This window comes from Gymnogyps californianus, chromosome Z, assembly GCF_018139145.2.
Source record: "Gymnogyps californianus isolate 813 chromosome Z, ASM1813914v2, whole genome shotgun sequence".
In the NCBI taxonomy this organism is placed as follows: domain Eukaryota; kingdom Metazoa; phylum Chordata; class Aves; order Accipitriformes; family Cathartidae; genus Gymnogyps; species Gymnogyps californianus.
The window spans coordinates 44,053,327-44,073,208 of record NC_059500.1 but is presented as its reverse complement, the minus strand read 5'-3'; the positions used below and the strand labels follow the sequence as shown (position 1 = coordinate 44,073,208).

Sequence of the window (19,882 nt, the reverse complement as noted above, 5' to 3'; positions counted from 1 at the left end):
TTTCAGCCTATTTCACCTGCCCCTAAAAGCTTCAGAATAATTTTGGAGTATGATGGAGACTGATGCTCTGCTGACATTACTTCTTCACATTTTCCAGTACGTTCATGCTGAGCTTACATTCAACGTAGGCCACTGTGTGTTGAGTTTGTGTGGCAGGGTTTGTGCAGCAGGGGACGGGCGACAGGGGTAGCTTCTGTGAGAAGCTGCTAGAAGCTTCCCCGGCTTCAAGTCGGACGCGCCTCTGGCCGAGGCCGAACCCATCAGCGACGGCGGTAGCGCCTCCGTGATAGCATATTTAAGAAGGGGAAAAAGACACTGAAATATCTGCAGCGAAGAGAGGAGTGGGATGCGAGAGAAACAAACATGCAGACCCCGAGGTCAGTGAAGAAGGAGAGGGAGGAGGTGTGCCGCCTCTGGTAAGCAGGACACCGAAGGGGGAAGGTGCATCCTTGGCCACCTCTCGCCCACCTTCCGCCCTCGTACCTCAGCTGCACAACAGCGTCAGGGCGTTGGCCTCCCGGAAACTTTAGTATTTCAATAGCAGGAATACGTTCAGTGGTTAAGAAACAACTGTCAGCAGCATATGGGTCCAATTTGAGACACATACTGAATTTGAGAATACACAACTTGGATAAGCAGATTTGCATTTGGCAAATACCTCTAGTCCCCAAATTGTACTTCAGACTGGGCTGGGGTAGATTTCTAGACCCCAGGCGACTGGTTTGCTGCCCCACATGGATCGCCTCTTCCTTTAAATTCATGTGCCTTATAACACTTTGTATTTTATTCTTCACATGGGAACTCAGCTGTAACTGTTAATGTTGTTGTGCCAATCCTGAAAAAAACCTGAATTGCTATTTCCTTATTTATGAAATAACAAGATTAGAGGTAGGAGTTGACCAGACATTTGTAATGCTAGTTTGTTTTGTCTACCACTAAAGACAAATACAGAAGTTTTCCCATGAACAAATGAACAAACCAATTAATTGGCTTTGCTAGCAGTGCCTCTGGCTCTGTAATTTAAGGGTGGAGGAGAACGGCTACCTGTTCCAAACATGTCCTTGGCACATGTTTTGATCACCGCAGTGTTTCCTGTCTCAAAGGGATGTATCTGTTTTGGAGTCGCCTTAGGTGCAGCTTGCAGATGGTGGCTCTCCACCCTGGATGCAGTTCCTATCACCCCCCTTTCACACAAAGGTTTTGGATGCAGGGTCTGTGGGAGCTCGGCACAGAAAGCCAAGCTTTCACGGATGCAGCATGGCGTTCAGGGTACAGACCAGGCAGGGAGGGGAGGGAGAAGTGCGAGGAGGCTGACCGAGAAAAGGCCAGGTCCCATCTCAGCCACTCTGCTGGACACCCTGGATCCAGCCTGGGCTGAGTCATATTTCCTCATCTGCCAAGAACGGAAATTAGGTCTGTCTGTTGCTTTAACTTCTACATTGCTGCCTAACTACGCTGAGCACCTTGAAACAAGCAGTCTGACTTCAGAAAGATGTCACCATCACTTAAATGTTATTATCAACAAGTTTTAACGCAGTCACAGGCAAGGTAGCTACCCAATATTAGACCGCAGAAGCCTTAAAGAGTGTTCAGTGGCCCCTGCTGTGCTGAAAATAGACAAAGAGAAATACTGCTGCTGAGAAGGAGATAACCACCTAGAATGACATGCCAGACAAAGAACGACAGACCCATTTTAAAGCAGGGGAACTGCGACAAGCATATTTCAATAAATACCTAATCTTCCAAAGAGATCATTAAGCACATCATTCTGTTCTCATAACTAGCTTGAACCAAGACTCACATAGGCGATTTTTAGTAATGTTTGGAATTCAACCCTGGTCTTTAGATTTTAGAAAGAAAAGGCATGTAAAACACTGTTCTTGTGCCATGTTACCATTTTCTAGGTAATCCCAGGATCCGTAATTACCTCTGCAAGGACCACAGAGTCTTGGAAGTCATGCACGCTACTCCTGATGAAACAGTGAAATAAACTAAACAGTCCTGCACACTGCAAAAAGCAGGAGTTTTAAACAAGAGTAGAGTGATACAGTCTGCTTGAGCATCATGATATTTAATGTATAAACATTGTGTGTTCACAGCAGAATAATGTAGCCCCACCTGAGTCAAACTAATAACAAAGTTAACCTGCAAGTTACTGTGAAGAGTGTATAATCACCTGCAGGATGAAGGATAACAAAATCCACAAGTCACCACTGAATTACTAGTGTCTATATTTCTTGCAAGTCCCAGTACAGCAAAATAACAGAGTTGATGCTTAATGGACAAGCTACACAATTTTTAGCCCTATTGTTCTTCAAAAGAACACAACCCCCCCCCATTAAACTTACATTTTAATGTTTCGTAAGACTAATTATACCAAAGGCGGCAGCCTTCTGCAACATAAAAACCTTCTGCACATTTTCTCCTACTCACAAGAAAATTCATACAGCTATTATTTTATCCTGCTCCAAATCCTTCTTCCCTCATCTTTGTAGTAAGGAATTAAAAACCAAAGGGTGGGGGAAGAGATTAGAGTGACTTGTCACTATCCTCCTTCTCTTTCTGATACATGAACTCATCCTCCTGTGTTCACTCTCACTCCTCCTCCGTCCCGCAGCTGCCACTGCAGAGAAGCCCAGCAATAACACCAGGTGCGAACCCTGCCTGACCGCTCATGCCCGAGTACCAAGATAAGGGCAGTGATTACCTGGCCTTGCAGTACCATCAAAACATATCCTTCCGCCAGCCCTAATTGCCAAAGAGGGAGGAGGGGAATCACTCTGGCAGGAAGGTCTGCGGGGGGCCAGGCCACCATTCAGGGGTCTCTCGCACAAGCCTTGCCAAGAGGTTGCGCCTGGCTTTCCATCACTGCCCTGACCTGCTCCTGACAGCATCATAAAAGTTTTCAGCCATGTCAAATTGCGGTTTTTCTCTTACTGAGAAAGAGTTCCTACAGAATCTAAAGTGAAAACCACAAAATTATACCACTCACCCACACTGTATTTATGCTGCCTCCTAACTTAACAGGTTTTTTCTTCTTTTTTTTTCCCCCCCTAAAGTCACCAACCTTTTTCAGTTAATAACAGAGAAAATGGTCTTTAAAAAAACAAACAAACAAAAAGAGAAGATTATGCAGTGTTTCCAAAGACACTAAAGGAAAGGAAGAGAGTGTAGAGCTTTACCTGCAACTCATTTGTGGAGCACAAGAATAAAGAGTTGCAAAATAGGAGGGAGGCGGCACAGGTGGGACAAAATCATCAGGATCCAAAACTTGATCTTGGTCTTCAATATGAGATTCATCCTAACCAAATGAAATTTCTGTTAAAAACCTTCTGAGATATAAAAAAAATGCTGAACTGTGTAATCTAGTAATACTGTTAGTACCACTGTTTATAGAAGGCAATGCCTTGCAGTCACTTACTATGCAGGATCTTCTTGTTGCAAAAATCCGTAAGTAACGCAGGGCAGCTGCTACCATGCAAACTGTGATGGTGAGAGCATTCAGGGCACAAAGAGCAAAGAGAGCTTTCTGAAGAACATGAAGATTATGGAAATTAAAAGATTAAATCAAGGTATTTGTAAATGTCAAAATAATAATAATAATAATAATAATAATAAATTAAACCAAAAACAAACACAGAAAACACAAGGATGATCATACAATTACTCCTTAGAAATGTATGTGATAAAGGCTTCAGGACAGGTAGTCTCCAAGATTGGAGTAATTTGCAAAAGCTTGCTTTGCCCTACTGTGTGTCTTGACAGAGAGATCCAGAAGGGTTTAATACCACTCAGATGTGATTTATAGTCCATCTATTCATCCAAGAATTATAACATTCCTCTTAACTTTTCTGTGGGAAATCCAGATGTGAGAAAATCACCATTAAAAGAAATGTTAAAGCACTTTTATATTTGAAGATGATGCTGTTTGGAAGTTGTATTTTAGCAGTTTGTAAGCCAATAAAGGCTGAGAAGATCAAAAGACCAGTAAAGGCATCAAATCATTAGCTAAATTTTACACCGTATTTACCCATGCAATCTTGTCTGAATTCAGCTGTAGTTTTGGTTGCATAAAACACAGAAAGGACAAGAACTGCATATTGGATCAACAATGCACTGGTCAAAACCCAGAGATGAGAAAAAAAGCCCAAACTGTTACAGAACCATAAACAGCTTCTGACCAGTGTGGAAGACCAGAAAAATAACAATTTTTCACAGTAAACACAGCAGTCACCTCAGCACTGCACTGTCGCACAAGTGTGGACATTATCAAAGCAGTCATGTTAGACAGCATGCACAGGGTACCTTGAGAAGGTGGTGACCAGCACTACATGACTTCATGTGGTATAGCGTCAGTGCAGCCTCTTCTTCTGTGCATTTAGCGAGATGAAATTCTTCACAGCAGAAACAAATCTTGTTTTCACCCATATCCACCTTTAAAAACACAAAACTCCACTTTTTAATTTATTAGCTGTTTTATGCAACATTTTTACCTGCATAAGATACAGCCTATGTGTTAAGCTATACCTCTGACCACAAAGCAGACTGGAAATCCAGGCTTGTAAAATGAAATTTGTACAGTTTGGTACGCCAGTGATTCATGGATTATAAAGCTATATTATGCATACTTCTTATTTGAATGGAAGCATTACTGATAAGCTCAAGACATTTAAATACAACTTAGTTGTAATCAAAGCTGCATGGATTACTAAGCAATTTTAGTATCCATGCTCCTTCAAACGCATTGCAGCCTGGAAATTCTTTGACTGACATGTAAGCCACTGTATATGGAGTGTACATGTTCTGACTCATGAGTATATTTTGCATCTCTACGGATGGAATGAAACCCACAACTATAATTTCAACCCAGTCAAATCACTAATAGTTACATCTGTACACCACTATTGTTTGTAACTTTCAAATTAATGTTGTCATCTTGGTTTTCAAGTAGAAATTCAATGTTTCTGTATCTAGAGATAATTGGTTTTTTAGCTGTCAAACTCTCTAGAGTCATAGTGTCAAAGGTCTTCCACCTACATAAACCATACCACAGAATAATTTATGATTTCAGGAATGCCTTCTGGCTGTACCCTATGCTTCCAACCACAGAGGGCTCTGAAATTCCTGAAACATTTAACCATCTCATCCGGAATAACATTAACAGTTCTCAGTGCTGCTTTGGTACACTGATATTGAGTGAATCTAGATTGCCAAGTACTAGTAATCTTGGACTTCCACTGCAATACACCTACTGGCATGTTAAGGAACAAACAATAGTTTTCTTGAAGCAATAAATGAATGAAAATAAATATTCAAAGACCTTTCCATTAACCCTTAAAGCCCTTCAAGCCTTTACACACGATCCATCTTTATCACCAAGTGACCCTGTATCCTTCAACTTCAGTTATTCCATGGTTTCTGGTTCATAAATAGACATTCTTCTACTTCTTATGACACCCGTTTGAGAAAAGTCTTTTGCATTCTGTCCTTTCTTGCGCAGACTGCTTCCTCCTCAAGCAGAAGTGTTCTGAAAAGCTAGTATGATTTGATCTACCTTAGTTTTTTCCTCACAGTTCTTGCTGTAAGGTATCAACACAAATTGCCCTCACCAGGTGCGGCAAACCAGGAAAAATAATCCCACCCACAGATTAAACTGGCTGAGTTTTTTGTAGGTAGCTCACCAGCACCCACTCAGTCTTTTTTCAACAGTTTATCTTTGTCACATTATTATAAAAATCCTTTATGCTAGTTCTTAAATGACTATGATATTAAAATCAGCGTGTGATGCTGGCAAGAGGGATCTTCTAAAGATATATTTGGGATTCCCTCCTACACGGCTCCATAAAATTGTCTAGAAAGCCTGTACTGAATCAGCTGTGTCTTCAGACCCTGAAGACAGAGGCCAGCTCTCAATGAAGTCAAACAAAACCATTTCTGGGCTAAGCATGCTCTTCTAATGAAGAGGAAAACCTTCCAAAACATAGCCTTTTGGGGTCTTCAGCTTTAGGAGCTGAACACCTTATGAAGACTCCAACGCAAAAAACCCAAGTGTTTAGGAACACAGACAATAAAAATACTGTTGTGGGTTTCAGTGAGTCTGTTCGCAATTTGAACTGAATCAAGGCCTAAACCAGAGAGTTTTCTTTTTTCCCCCACCACACTGTAGCTGCACTACTTGCATCTCTACATTAGTATATTTTGTGATCCCAGCACTGCAAGCTTACGTGGCATGCCATGAAGAAATACGTGTAAATCAGTATGTCTGCTCACCAAATCGCATCTGGGTACACCGGACACAAACTGAACGCCTTGACATCCTAATATAAATCCAGCCAGGTTCAGCAGAACACAGATGATAGACAGCAGAACAAATAGGTTAGCCTGGAACAGCAAAACAAAGTTAACAGCAGTGGGAACAGGATCATGAACGCGACTTAAGGAACCCATGGCAGTGCAAATCCCACTCCCAAATTGAAGCTGGGAATGATACTCCCCTTCTTTTCAAAACTCCCCATGACTTCAGTGCCCCAGAGTGTCTTATCTTAACCCAGTAGATGGTTACTCCAAACACCATTGTCTTCTCTCTCTCTCCTTATTCTGCACTAGTTGTGCAGTAATAAAATACATGCAATTATTGAAAAGTTCAGGCAGCTAAAGATTTTTCCGGAGTGCAAAGTATGATTTGCAAGCTGTCCGACTTCCACTGTATGTCATATCCTTCCATCAAGTCTAGCTCTCAACACATTTAGATCAGTAAGAAACCTGAAGAGGAAACATCTTAAGATGACATTCTTATGCACAGAATTTTCAAAACTGTTTTGCAGCATAAATAAATGAAAAATATTCGCCCTAGTACTGTGAGGACAGAGACACTTAAGGGACTTTGGTTATATGATTTTATTTCCTCCTGGCTACTAAAACCAAAACACTTCCATTCATAAATCGGACAATACCTTCAGTTTTATAAACCATCTGAAAGACCAGCAATGGTAGGAGTAATAGAGTACTTGAAAAAGGGTAAGCAGAAGCAGTGCATAAAATGAAGTCCTACTTTCACGTATGCCCTTACAATCTGCAATCTGTGCTTACATGAGACTTGGGATATGGATTCTAAACACATGAAAGAACTTTTCCTGTCCCAATTCATACATGCAAAATTTTTCTGTACTTCAGGAGAGAGCACTACAGGTAAGACTACTACTTTAGAGACAAATAAAAGTAACAGATTCCTCTCCTGACATGTTTAAGTTTTAAGCACTCAATCCTACAAAGCAAATATCAGGTCTTTAACGTCCAAAAGAATCCTTGTTAATAACAATCTGCTCACTCAGATTCCTTTGTATCAAAATGGCCTAAATTAAAAATGCAGGAGATGACAAAAACCTGAGGAAGAGAAGGAAATCATGAGGGACACGGGCTCAGTTCCGCTCCAGATAGCTTTACAGCGGATCCAGCAACAAGGACTTCCTAAACATGCACGAAGACAGCAATCACTTTCCAAATTAATTTAGCTGACGTAGCATGGTTAACTACCTAGGAAGCTGGATCAAAAAGAAATTGGAGCTGTTGCACAAATTATGATCCCTTCTACTAAGGTTCAGGGAAAAATAATCACCCCTGAACGGACACGAGCCAAAGAGCATTACCGTGCAAGCTCATTCCTTAAATTACAACATCTCTTTACTAGCAGGCTTTACAGAAGCTTGACCATAACATTATCACATAAGGTAGGTTTTAACCTCAAAACCCAATAATTAAAGTAGCCATTAGTACTTCTCTGAAGAGGATTGGGACTATTTTGTGTTCGACATACTGAGAACAATCAATATTAAGAGGAACAGTACTTTCTCCTAGCTTTATAAATATCATAAAACCACAGATAAGAGGTTTTTAATGTTAGTAAGCACTTTGAGTGCCATTTTTCTGTACAAACACAGTATTTAATAATTTTTTTGAAATTAACTCCTTGCTCAGCACTCAAAAGAATCAATACCATTTCTTATGCTTTTATCTAGATTATCTCAGTTACCCTTTTGATTAAAACTACTTTGAGAAAAAGAAAATTAGTAGACACGGGCATTTCATACAAAGAAAGCTTTTCATCTATGTTCAACGCAGGGCACTGCCAACTGGAAATTAGCCAGTTTTATAAGTGAAATATAAGCTGTTTCAACATAAACCATCTTTATAGTACAAATCTCAAGAAACAATATTAAAGAAAACAAGAAGTACATTTGTCCTCTTTCAAGTGATGAAAAAATGGAGGTCCTGAGCAAAGAAGTCACTTGGCCAAAGTAGTAAGTCAAGAAAGATTTAAAAAACAAAAACAAAAACAAAAAGGCAAATTCACATATAAGTTTTCTCCTTTGGTACAGAAGCTGCAATAGAAACAATCCAGTATACAACTATGGAAAAAGTTATATACAAAATCCAGACTTCTAATTGAATGGTCTACAATATCTTGAATAAAAATCACAGATTTTTCTAAAGAAACACATTAAAATGAAAGAAAAAGGAAGAAAAGGAACATTATTATAAATATGCAAAACAAGGATGATAATTTCTACATTTATGTTCTAATAAATTCTACTATACAAAAATGTAATCTTGATCTGTTTTTTATTATATGTATAGTCTATTTTTGACTGCATAAGCTAATATTCAGACAATCCCATTGAAGAGGCAGAAGACAAAACTAATTCTTCTACATACAATCTAAAACACTACCATAATCTGAACCATAACCCTAATATTCACTACTACATATCCAATGGTGCACAAGAGAATATATTGTGCTTTAGTGTCAAGAGAAAAAAACCTTTTTTTTTCCTGCTCCACCACTGGTCAGCATTTTCACAGAATAATTGAGGTTGGAAGGGACCTCTTGAGACCATCTAGTCTAATCCCCTGCTCAAGCAGGGTCATCTACAGCAGGCTGCTGAAGATCATGTCCAGTTGGTTTTCAGTATCTCTACAGATGGATACTTCACAACCCCTCCGGGTAACCAACACCAGTTTTTGACCATCCTCACAGTAAAAAAAGGTATCTTTTCTGTTCAGATCAAACTTCCTGTTTTTTCAGTTGTGCCCATAGCCTCTTGTCCTGTTAGTGGACACTATGGAGAAAGTTCTAGCTCCCTCTTCTTCATTCTCTCCCATCAGCTATTTGCAGAGATGGAGAAGATTCCCTCCCCCCCCCAAGTCTTCTCTGCTCCAGGCTGAACAGTCCCAGCTCTCTCAGCCTCTCCTCATAGGAGAGATGCTCCAGTCTTTTCATCATCTTCGTGGCCCTTCACTGGACTTGCTCCAGTATGTCTCTCTTGTACTGGGGAGCCCAGAACTGGACACAGCACTCCAGGTGTGGCCTCACCAGTGCAAGGAGAGAGGAAAGATCGCCTCCCTCCACCTGCTGGCAAGTCTCTGCCTAATGCAGCCCAGGATGCCATTCGCCTTCCTTGCCACAAAAGCACTTTGCTGTCTCATGGTCAGCTTGTCGTTCACCAGGATCCGCAGGTTCTTCACTGCAGAGCTGCTTTCCAGCAAGGTGTTCCGCAGTGTGTACTGGTGCCTGGGGTCATTTCCCTCAGGACTTTGCATTTCCTCTTGTTGAACTTCATGAGATTTCTCTCAGCCCATTTCTCCAGCCTGTCCAGGTCCCTCTGAATGGCAACATTTGGTGTATCAGCCATTCCTCCCAGTTTTGTACTGCCTGTGAACTTGCTGTGCACTCTGTCCCATTGTACAGACCATTCATTAAGATACTAAGCAGTATTGGCCCCAGTATCCACCCCTAGGGCACAACACTGCTGACTGGCCTCTGGCTGGGCTTTGTGCCGCTGATCGCAACCTTCTGAGCCCGGTCATTCAGCCAGTTTTCAATCCACCTCGCTATCCACTTATCTAACATGTACTCTGTCAGTTTATTTTATAAGCTATATTCTCCTGCAGGTGCAAATTTAAACATCTCCATCACTACTCATGTAAAAGCAGGTGTTCCACTTCATCCCAGTGAAAGAAGATCCCACCCACAGGTAAGCCAGGGGAAAAGTACTCCTCAACTTAGAATAAACAGGCAAAGGCAAACATACTATTTTAAAAGCCAAAACAGAGGTAACTAGTCTTAACTGCAGTGATAAAAATGGAAACAACTCAAATTATGGCTTTAGTTTGGCTCACAGCCCTCATCTTCTGAGCATTAGATACACATGGAGTGTGAACAGCTGCAGAAAGTCTTGAGGAACATTTATATGAATTAAGCTATAGGAAAACAAAGTGTATTCTAATGTTAGACACAGTATTTGCTAATGTCTTGCATGGATGATCTCTTCCAGGTAAAAAAATCATGCACTTTGAGGACTCCACAGCAGCATAAACTTGCGTGATAAGGCTCTGACCCTATCATTCATTCTGCATGGGTAGACTGCTTGTTGTCCTGCTGCTGCTGCTGCCATTGAAGCTAATATCTAATGCTAGAGAGGAACTGCTTTCACTTTAATATGCACACACAGGACTGATGCCCAAGCAGGCACTTAAAAAATAAATGAAAGAAAAACATTTGCTCCACAATCATCAACTCTTATACCTGTTTACATCCTACATATATACTTCATAAACATCCTTCTAGGAAAAGGCAAGTCAACGTATTAATTTTCCATATACACAGCAGCAATAGCAATAATTAGGCATCAATTATGGGACCTTACTAACTTTCTTTCAGTTGTGAGAACTATTTATTGCACTATATGGAGATCTGCAACACAACGATCAACAAAAAAGCCACACAAAGGTAAAAGACAAACTAATTCATTTAATAAAAAAAAAAAAATCACATACTTCAAGTGCAGCATTAAAATACCCCATATGAATGAGAGAAAAGCTTTTTCAGCATAAAAATAAATGATTAAAAAAATCAGAAAAGACCTGACTTTGACCTGATTATAAAGGCTAAAAGCCTCTCTAAAGGCTTTTCATAGTCTCACACTTAAAAGCGTATTTCTTTTTATTTGCTTAGACTGACTTTAAAACCTTTGTATGAATACCATTTTATGACTTAATGGTGGAGACCTGCATGTGAGCCAAGATGTTAACATTGAGCTGTTTTACTTCTAAAATCCAGACAAACAGGCACTACTACAGTAATTCTCACCAAAGCCAAATGACTTCGCTTGGAGAACACATGGATAGGCAGAGATTTTTTTTGCAGGGTTAGGGTCATGATACGCAGCTTCTGTTCACAGTACTTTATATTGTTACTAGCAGGGCTAAAATTTAAGAACAACACTTCACTAGCACCAGAACTAAGTATTTTGGTCTAAACATTAAATTTTGGTTAAATCTATGCAAATTAGTCAAGATGCAGATATCAAGAAGGCAGTAGCTAGCCCTAAGAATCTTTATTTTAAAGCTGCTGGGACATATTTTTCTTCTGATAAAATTTTTCAATTAAATAAAAGGTTTGCTACAAATTTATTCTTCAAAAAATTTCAAGTTTTTAAATAAATACTTGAATTCCATAACTTTTCTGTTTTCCAATGAAGATCTGTAAATTTTTGTTGTAAAACCAAAAATATTAACACCTTTTAATTAAAAAGAGAGAATGTTTCTAATAAAAATTTCAAATCCTTATGTTACCACACTGTAAAACATGAGAAGAAACCCGATTGAACGACTCATGCTGAACATGGGACTTGGACGTTTCCGAGTCAAACCCCACAAACCTTCACATGAAAACTGACGACATGTATGAACACAAAAGCTGGCACACCAGCTAACAGCAGAACCATCAAGCACTTGATGTAGCTGAAAGCCAGAGTCACATTCACCCAGCCTGCATCCACTCTGTTAATTTCTTGATCCCATGCATGGGTACCAAACTGCTCCCCAGTGCTTGCAGCTGCCAGTTACACTCCATCCAGCATAACAGCCTGCACACTTGCACTCCCGTCACTTTTCATGCAATCACAACTAAATCTTCTCTTTAGCAGCAGAATCCAAGCACCAAGCAGCCACCAGAGATATGCTTAACTTGAAGTCTTTGTGAAAAAAAAAACAACAACCCAAAACCAGAAAGCCTCCTAAAAAGTACACTTTACAGGATTGCAACCAATTTGTACGTTACTGGAAAGGAAACGATGCTTCACTAGCAGGATGCTTCTGCATTTAGCAAAGCACATATGGTTCCAGGCAACACCTAGGAATACAACGTAAACTCACAGTGCGTTGGCTAGTCCAAACTGCTATACAAGTAAGGACAGAGGCTAATATAGCAACCATGGCCTATTGAAGATGTGAATTGCCCTCAATGCATACGCCATCAAACAAACAATGAGGAATTGATATACTTTCTGAAAGAAGTTCCTTCAGTTAAAAACAAGACTTAAAGCCCTATGAAAGGAAGGAGTTTAGGAGTAGAGGAAGGAACCAGCTTCTATACAAGTAGAGAGTAACATTGAGCCCAGAACGGTTGAGAGTCAATACCCAAACAACTTGGGGGAGGGGCAGGGTGGAAGTTTCCCTTTCCCCATTAAATACATTCAGACAGGCATGCACAGGAAGAAGCTTCTTCTCTGGAAGAAAAATCAGCTTCAGAGCATAAGCATTACAAGCTGACTTCCAAAGTCGATCGACAGCTGATACCCAGAACAGAAAAGCTTCAGACACCCGAAAGCAAGGTAAGAGTTCAGAGCCAAGGCTTCTCAGCAGCTGTATTGCTGAAGGCCAAGCCTCCCCTGCAAGAACGTCCTTCAAAAAATATCATTATTATTTGATTTTGCCTTGCAGTACCCTGTTTCTGGGACCTATTATTTACCTAGTACCTTCCCACGCTGTAATACAGCCCGGGTGGCAAAAAACAACAGATGTGGCTCTCAATTTTATTTACTCACAGGTCTTATCACAGCCATCCCTCTTCAAGACTGGTTTCCTCTCACAGATGGTGCTACTAAAGGTCCACTACAGCTGTAACTAATGGGTTTCCCTTCCTTTCTCCCTTGCAGGGGAAAAATATGAGCAACCAAAACACAGCAGCCCTCTCTGCCTTCGACACTGCAGCGCACCCCCAGCTCCTTTCTCATGTCATCGCAGCCCTGTGCTCTCTCCAAGGACCAGCAGCAGCAGACCTTTGCCATCACAGGGAAAGAGAACAGTTGGGTTGCTTTTCCCCATGACCAAGGCCTCAGACTGAAGTGGGAGCCATAGGACAGCATGGCCGCTCACAAAGAAACAAACCCAGGCAGTGAGTAATCATCGCCTAAATGGGGAAGAGAGAGAGAAACGTTTTGTGAGCCAAGACACCGCTCCCACTGGAGGAGCTAGACTGCTGCCATGCAAAGGAGCTGCAGGCAAATAGGTGTACACCAGCAGGTTTCAGAGATGAAAATCCTGAAATCCTGAATCAGAGTAGCAAACAGGTTTCTTTTAGAAAGAATTAGTGTTTTTAAAGGGGGCAAAGATAAATGTGAATTGCATTATAAAATTCCTTAAGTACAGCAAACTGACAATCAAAACCAAAAATAAGATAATACAGGAAGCCACAAGAAACAGCATCACCATGTTCTTAAGCCTAAACTCTACCACAAACTGCTCTGAGGACCGGCACCTCCTTGTGGACAAATTCTGTGACACTCACCCATCACTGTAATTCTGTTCAAGACCCAGCTCTGGGAACGAGAGAGGGCTAAATGATGGAGCTCAACCATCTACCCTTAATTACAGCCTAACTGCTACATGTGAGAGCTTTTAGTACACACCATGATAAATTAAAATCTAGATATAATTATCCAACGTGGGCTGAAAACAAAGCTATTTGGGGGGGGTTGGATGCATATGAAGAATTCCAGGGGGTATTTGCACAATTTGAAGAAATTATGAAACTGAACTGAGTGACTGAAAATAGCTCTGCATAAAAAGAAATATGAGAAGAGGCCCCTCCTTATGAAAAAAAGAGCATTTGTAGATTGAGACATAACTATATATGAAAAAGAATAACGATCACTTAATCCCACAAACTTCACACTTTAACTGTTGAGCACAGTTCAAAGTCTCTGCATAAAGACAACTAAATGCTGACATCAGTTGCTGCAACATAAAACTTGGTAATTAATATCACACCTCAGATTTCTGGCATGGCTCTAGCACAGGTACCCAACATGCTAAATATCTGGGTTCAACAGCAATCTGACAAAGCCACCTTCATGTGCAATCAATCCTTTCCACAAAGGTCACTTGCAGCATAAAGGCATTTCTACTCCTGGCACCCGCTTGAGTTAAGGGCTGTCAGGGAGACAGCTGTGCCATCTCTGCTTCCTTCACAGCAGGGAGGTGGCTCTGTGCAGCCACAGGAAAAGGGATTCAGCCCAGAAGTCGGGAGAGATGAATCCATTTGAAGCGTATCTCCAAGAAATAAGTGCAAAGGGCCTTGCATAAGAAGTAAAAAGGGGAGGGCAGTCACAGCTGGAAAAGGGATATGTTTTAGCTCCGAATGCATTTTATAGTTGTAGTTATGAATGTCATAACTCTAAGCCATGGCTGTGTAAGGAGTCTCCTTGCTTAGGTATTTAGGAAACTTGCTTTTACAACTCATACAATTCCTCATAACTCCCAAGAGAAAACATTCAAGTTACTGGAGGGTAGATACATCAGAAGTTTAGCCCAAAATAAATATGCTCCCAGAAACTAACAATCTGTTCTTGATAGACTGTAGCTAGTTCAATACATGATTTCCTTAGCCTCATGAAATGTTTAATGCTAATTTCCTTTTTTACACATAGAATAGAGTATTTCAGTTGGAAGGGAGCTACAATGATCATCTAGTCCAACTGCCTGACCACTTCAGGGCTGACCAAAAGTTAAAGCATATTACTAAGAGCATTGTCCAAATGCCTCTTAAACACTGACAGCCATGGGGCATCGACCACCTCTCTAGAAAGCCTGTTCCAGTGTTTGAACCCTCTCAGTAAAGAAATGTTTCCCAATATCAAGTCCGACCCAATCTGGCTTTCAAAAATCAGACCTCTATAAAATACACATACAAATAAGAAAAACAAAAAAAAAAACCCAACAGGTTCATAGAATCACATCATCATAGACTAACTGTGGCTGCAAGGCAGCTCAGGAAGACTCTAGTGTATCCTCCTGCTCAAAGCAGGGTCAGCTATGAGATCATAGCAGGCTGCTCAGGGCTTTAATGAGTCTCATCTCAGAAACTTCCCCATCTGCTGCACAACATCCCTGGGCAATCTGCTCCAGCACTCAACCATCCTAAAGATCACTTGATATAAATGAAAGGATCAGGAAGAGTTTGGTGCTTTCATATTTAAGTAAAACTAGGAAGGGCGCATAAATTTTATACAAAGGAGAAGAGTGAAAGAGCAACAACAGACAAAAGGAAACTACAGTAACAACATGCTGAAGAAACAGCAAAGAACACAGGCAATATAGAAACAGGGAGCACTGTGCAAGCCTTAAGCATTTTGAGACATATAGCATTTACACTGATTTCCATGAAAATATGGTCCTTCCAGACTGGGAGACCCAGATACCAAGCTCCTCTTTCTATCCACAGAACTGGTAAAAAACTTGCTTTGCCCTGCCTGTGCTAACCAATACACCACTGAGAAACAGCAATTCATCCACAGTGCACACATCTGATCCTTGGTACTCCTCACTGATGATGATGAGGATCCTGAAGCAGCACTGCATAAAAATAAAACAACTGCTTTGGCCTTGAAAAAGTCTTCAGAAGTGACAGTAAGGCAAAAAAAAAAAAACCACAACAAAACCCAATCAACCAACAACAAAAAAAAACCAACCAAAAAACCACTTTAAAACCTTTTTTTCAAATCCCAACTCTGAGACATTGAAAGCCACAGAGCTTCAGATTTCACTTACAAATGGAAACAGCTTACACACCCCGCACGTCAATTTACTTCTCTCAGAGCAATGTAATGTCAACTGTATTTGAAACAGTAACACTGGATACTTACTGTAAGACAGCAATACTTAGGTTAGCTCTCAAACCTGCTATCACACACTAAAACAGTACCACCGAGCTAAGCTTTAAAACCAACTCCCCTGTTCAAGCTCAAGCAGCACTGCCTCAGAGAGCTAAATTATTTATACTAAACCAGCACTTTCTTATACCTACACAAACACAAAAAGTGCTCTGTAAACAACATTAACACTTCTTCCAGACGTAGTCCATTCTTGCCCTTAATGAGGACTCCATCCATGTAGGAAAGAATAAGCCCTTTCATGGGCTTTCACTCCTCTTTCAATAACTATGATTCTACAATTTAAAAAAGAGACTCAACAGTAGATCATCTTCTGATAACTTCCTTCCAACAAGTTTTAAGCCATACTTACCAAAAGCATCATCGGTCTCTTCCATGTCATTATGCCTAAGATTCCACATAAGATTACCTACAACAAAAACACATAGCATCACCAAGAAGCGAACAACTGTTCACAAAATGCCATTTACATGGTATTTATCACCGCTCTGATGCAAGGTACTTTGGAACACTACAACAATGCTGGGAAGACAGGAAGATGCACTTTAAAGCACAGAATAAGAGCCTGCGCTGACAAGGTTCTTCATGCCTAAGAGCATCCCGTGAAATAACACAACCAAATTTTAATCTGCTGTTTTCTTATTTTTTTCCTCCCAGAAAACATGCATGGGGACAAGAAGCTATGCCAGCAACCCTGACCTCAACAATTGCCTAAAAAATTACTTTCAGCCAACTGAGTACCTGTGTTCTGCAACACGGCTAAGCAAATCTCAAAACCAGCTATCTCTTCTCCACCCTCGATTACCACTCCATCACTTCATTCAGTGCCTGCCTCTTCCCTTGTGCTGATTCTGGCCCTCTTCTGACCATTTCGGTGAACTAACTCCCAGAGCACGAATCCTACCAAAACCACTGAAGAGCACCAAAACTATCTCCCTGAACTGACCTGCTATTTAGTCACATGAATGCCAGTATCAGCACGAGGAAAGAAGAGAAAGTAAAAGCCTCCCCTTCTGCAGCAGTAGTCATTAGACCAAACTTGCTGGATCACAGAACTGAACCCTATGACTCTTTACCTTAGAGGGCAAAACAATTAAGGAAGGAGAAGACATTGCTGTAGAACTGAAGCATAGCATACCCAAATACTGTCTCACAGTAAAGATGGGAACCCTATAAAGAAAGGCAAATCAGTTTTTCAGCAAGTCCCGCAAATGAGCGGGTATACTTTCAATTCGTGGGACTTTGACTAAGCCAATTCACACCAAACTCCTACCCTAAAAAGAAACAAGACGACTAGAACAAACAGGAAGTTGCCCACTAGCATTTTAATAAATCCCTTCTGTAACTTCATTCACTTGACATGATCAATCTGATCTAGCGTAACGTGCACATATGACTTGGCCAAAACACCTACTGGTATCATAACTGGTGTTGCAAAACCACATACATAACTCTGCAGTTTCACAACAAACTATTTTTTGAATTCTGTGAGTGCAAAATAGTCATATGATTTTATAACAAAGCACATCAATACTGATGTGAATTCCTGTTTTGCCTTAAGGACAACAAGACTTATCTCATGATATTTGTTAAAGCTTTCAGATACATGAAAAGAAAGCCTTTCTCAAAGTTTTCCTGATCTGCACTTAACCAGTGCATCATAATCAGCATGTTACATCTAAAATGAAAAAAAACCAGACACATCCTCAATTCCAGCTTTTAATTGCCTCTGCCTTTCCTTTCCTTTCTGCTTCTGGGCTAAAATTTTCACTCATGCTGTTACACCTGAAAGGCATTTTTGGTAACTTTTCCGACTGAATGTATTACTGTTTCAGAGCCAGGATTAAAAAAGTAAACACCCTCCATTATTAAACACACTGAATACTTCTATTTTACACATGCAATTTTAAAACATTTTAAAAGCATAAGCATAGTTCTGTGTGCAAGGTTCAAAGAAAGTCCATAGCTTACATATATTTAAACTTGTTTTAATCTAGGGTAAGGAATAAAGAAAAAAAAAAAAAGATGAAAGATCACAAGAGAGATACCAAACATACACATTTGGATGGTCTGAATTCCCTCCCCTCCCTCCCCATAAAGGCTGTCTGTACTTTCACGGACCAGCATTGCTTAATACACATGAATAGGAACTACTTGATCCCCAAACCACAGATCATTGAGCACATTTCCACAGGCTGTGAACAACATCAGAAACGTAATTTAAGTGTTTAAACCGAGGGACAGGCTGATGCTGTTCACACCAGCAGCAGGAGCAGAACACGCCAGCCACAGAACATGACTTGCTCATTGCTCAAGGGCCCACAAACTGGGCACAATCTATCTGACTACCTCCTACTGCTATGCGCTTCTGCTTACTGCTGCCTAGCTTCTGCAATACACACTGTTATATATTCTGTATTTATAAAGGTGCAGTTTAAAGCAGGGCCCGACAGGAGATGGAGTAACTTCTCTCTCTACTCTTTACAAAACTGCCATAAGCCCATCCTTTTTCTTCCCCAGGAACATCACTATTTTCTCTCTCTCACTAAAGTAACGGTATACAATGCACAAAAGCGATACACAACGTCTACATACACCACGCCTTGAGAAAATCCTGTTTCTGACGGCGTATACCAGAGCACATTTTGGTTTTAGGCTAAAACGCACAGCAGGAAACAAATCCCCAACCCAGCTGTCTCTACGTTTGTTACCCCGCTGGGGTTCACGCTGTCACCCTGCTCCGACTGCTACCAAAAGCGTAACTGCTGCCTACTTCCAGGCAAGAGAAAGCTCCCTCGTTGCCGGTACGGGAGCGGGAGCACGCGTTCCTCGGTGACGGACAGCAGCTCCGCCTCGGAGGCCCCGCGTGCTCCCGGCGTAACGCGAGCACCGCGCGCACGGCCGGCGGGTTTCCCAGCGCTCGGCGGGCGCCGGGAACGGCCGGCACCGCGCGGGCCAGGGCGGGCGGGGGTCGGTGCCCCGGTGCGGGTCCGCGGCGGTGGCTTACCGAGGAGCCGGCCCAGAAGGGATAGGAGTTCTTCACCGGCGAGGCGCTGCTCAGCGACAGCGCCCCGAAGTTCAGCGCCACGAGAGAGCAGCCCAGGACGACCTGCAGCAGCCCCAGCGACAGCAGCGGTCGGGCCAGCACCAAGCTGGGGGCCGGGGCCGGCGCGGCGGAGCCGTCGGCGGGGAGCGGGTCGCAGCCTTGCGGCGAGCGGAGGGGCGGCAGCGAGGGGTCGGCGGCCGCGGCGGACAGCGAGCCCGCCGACGCCGCCGTGCCGGCGGTGGTGGCCGCCGCTGCCTGGGGTAGCGGGCCGAGCCGCGGGACGGAGCAGCAGGAGCCCGGCAGCACCACCGGCAGGGACATGGTGGACGGCGGCGGCCGGTGCTCTCGGCGGGCGGCCGCTTTGAGCGCCGGGCCGGGCCGGGCGGGGCCGGGCCGCCACCGCCCCTGTGCCAGCCCACCCGGGCGCCGACTTCCTGTGGCGCTGCCCTCTCCTCGCCCTCTCCCTCTGCCTCTTCTTTCCCCTCCGCCGCGGGAGACGCCGCCACGCTGGCCCTGGCCGCAGCGTCCATCTGCCTCCCGGGGCGAGCGGCCGGCCGGCCGGCCGGCCAGTCGCCCCGCCGCGCCCCGCGTCCGGCGGCACGCCGTCCTGCCCGCCCGCGACCCCGCCAGGCGATGCCGGAGCCACCCCCGCGGCCGGCATCAAGGCCGCCGCAAGGTGCCTCGGCTGATCCTCGCCCCACTGGCCCGCCACCGCACCCCGGACTCTCCCGGCCGCAGAGCCATCCCGCCCCGTCCCGGCATGGATCTCCCTGCTGCTGCTGCTACATGGACCGTTTTGTACGAGTCTTGGCGGGTTTTCCATCTC

The 19,882-nt window shown here is 42.7% G+C and overlaps 1 protein-coding gene across 1 annotated transcript in view; it reads right to left on the bottom strand.

The window, feature by feature from the left end:
* The window catches only part of ENTREP1 (endosomal transmembrane epsin interactor 1), a 29,414-nt gene extending 10,037 nt beyond the window's left edge, over positions 1–19,377 (bottom strand). The window contains exons 1-6 of the mRNA XM_050913102.1: positions 19,018–19,377; positions 16,363–16,419; positions 6,271–6,381; positions 4,306–4,434; positions 3,422–3,529; positions 3,183–3,301 (exon numbers count right to left, since the gene is read on the bottom strand). Of these exons, the coding sequence (XP_050769059.1) occupies positions 3,183–3,301; positions 3,422–3,529; positions 4,306–4,434; positions 6,271–6,381; positions 16,363–16,419; positions 19,018–19,377 (884 nt within the window). The remainder of the gene's footprint in view (positions 1–3,182; positions 3,302–3,421; positions 3,530–4,305; positions 4,435–6,270; positions 6,382–16,362; positions 16,420–19,017) is intronic.
* Between the last annotated feature and the right edge of the window lie 505 nt (positions 19,378–19,882).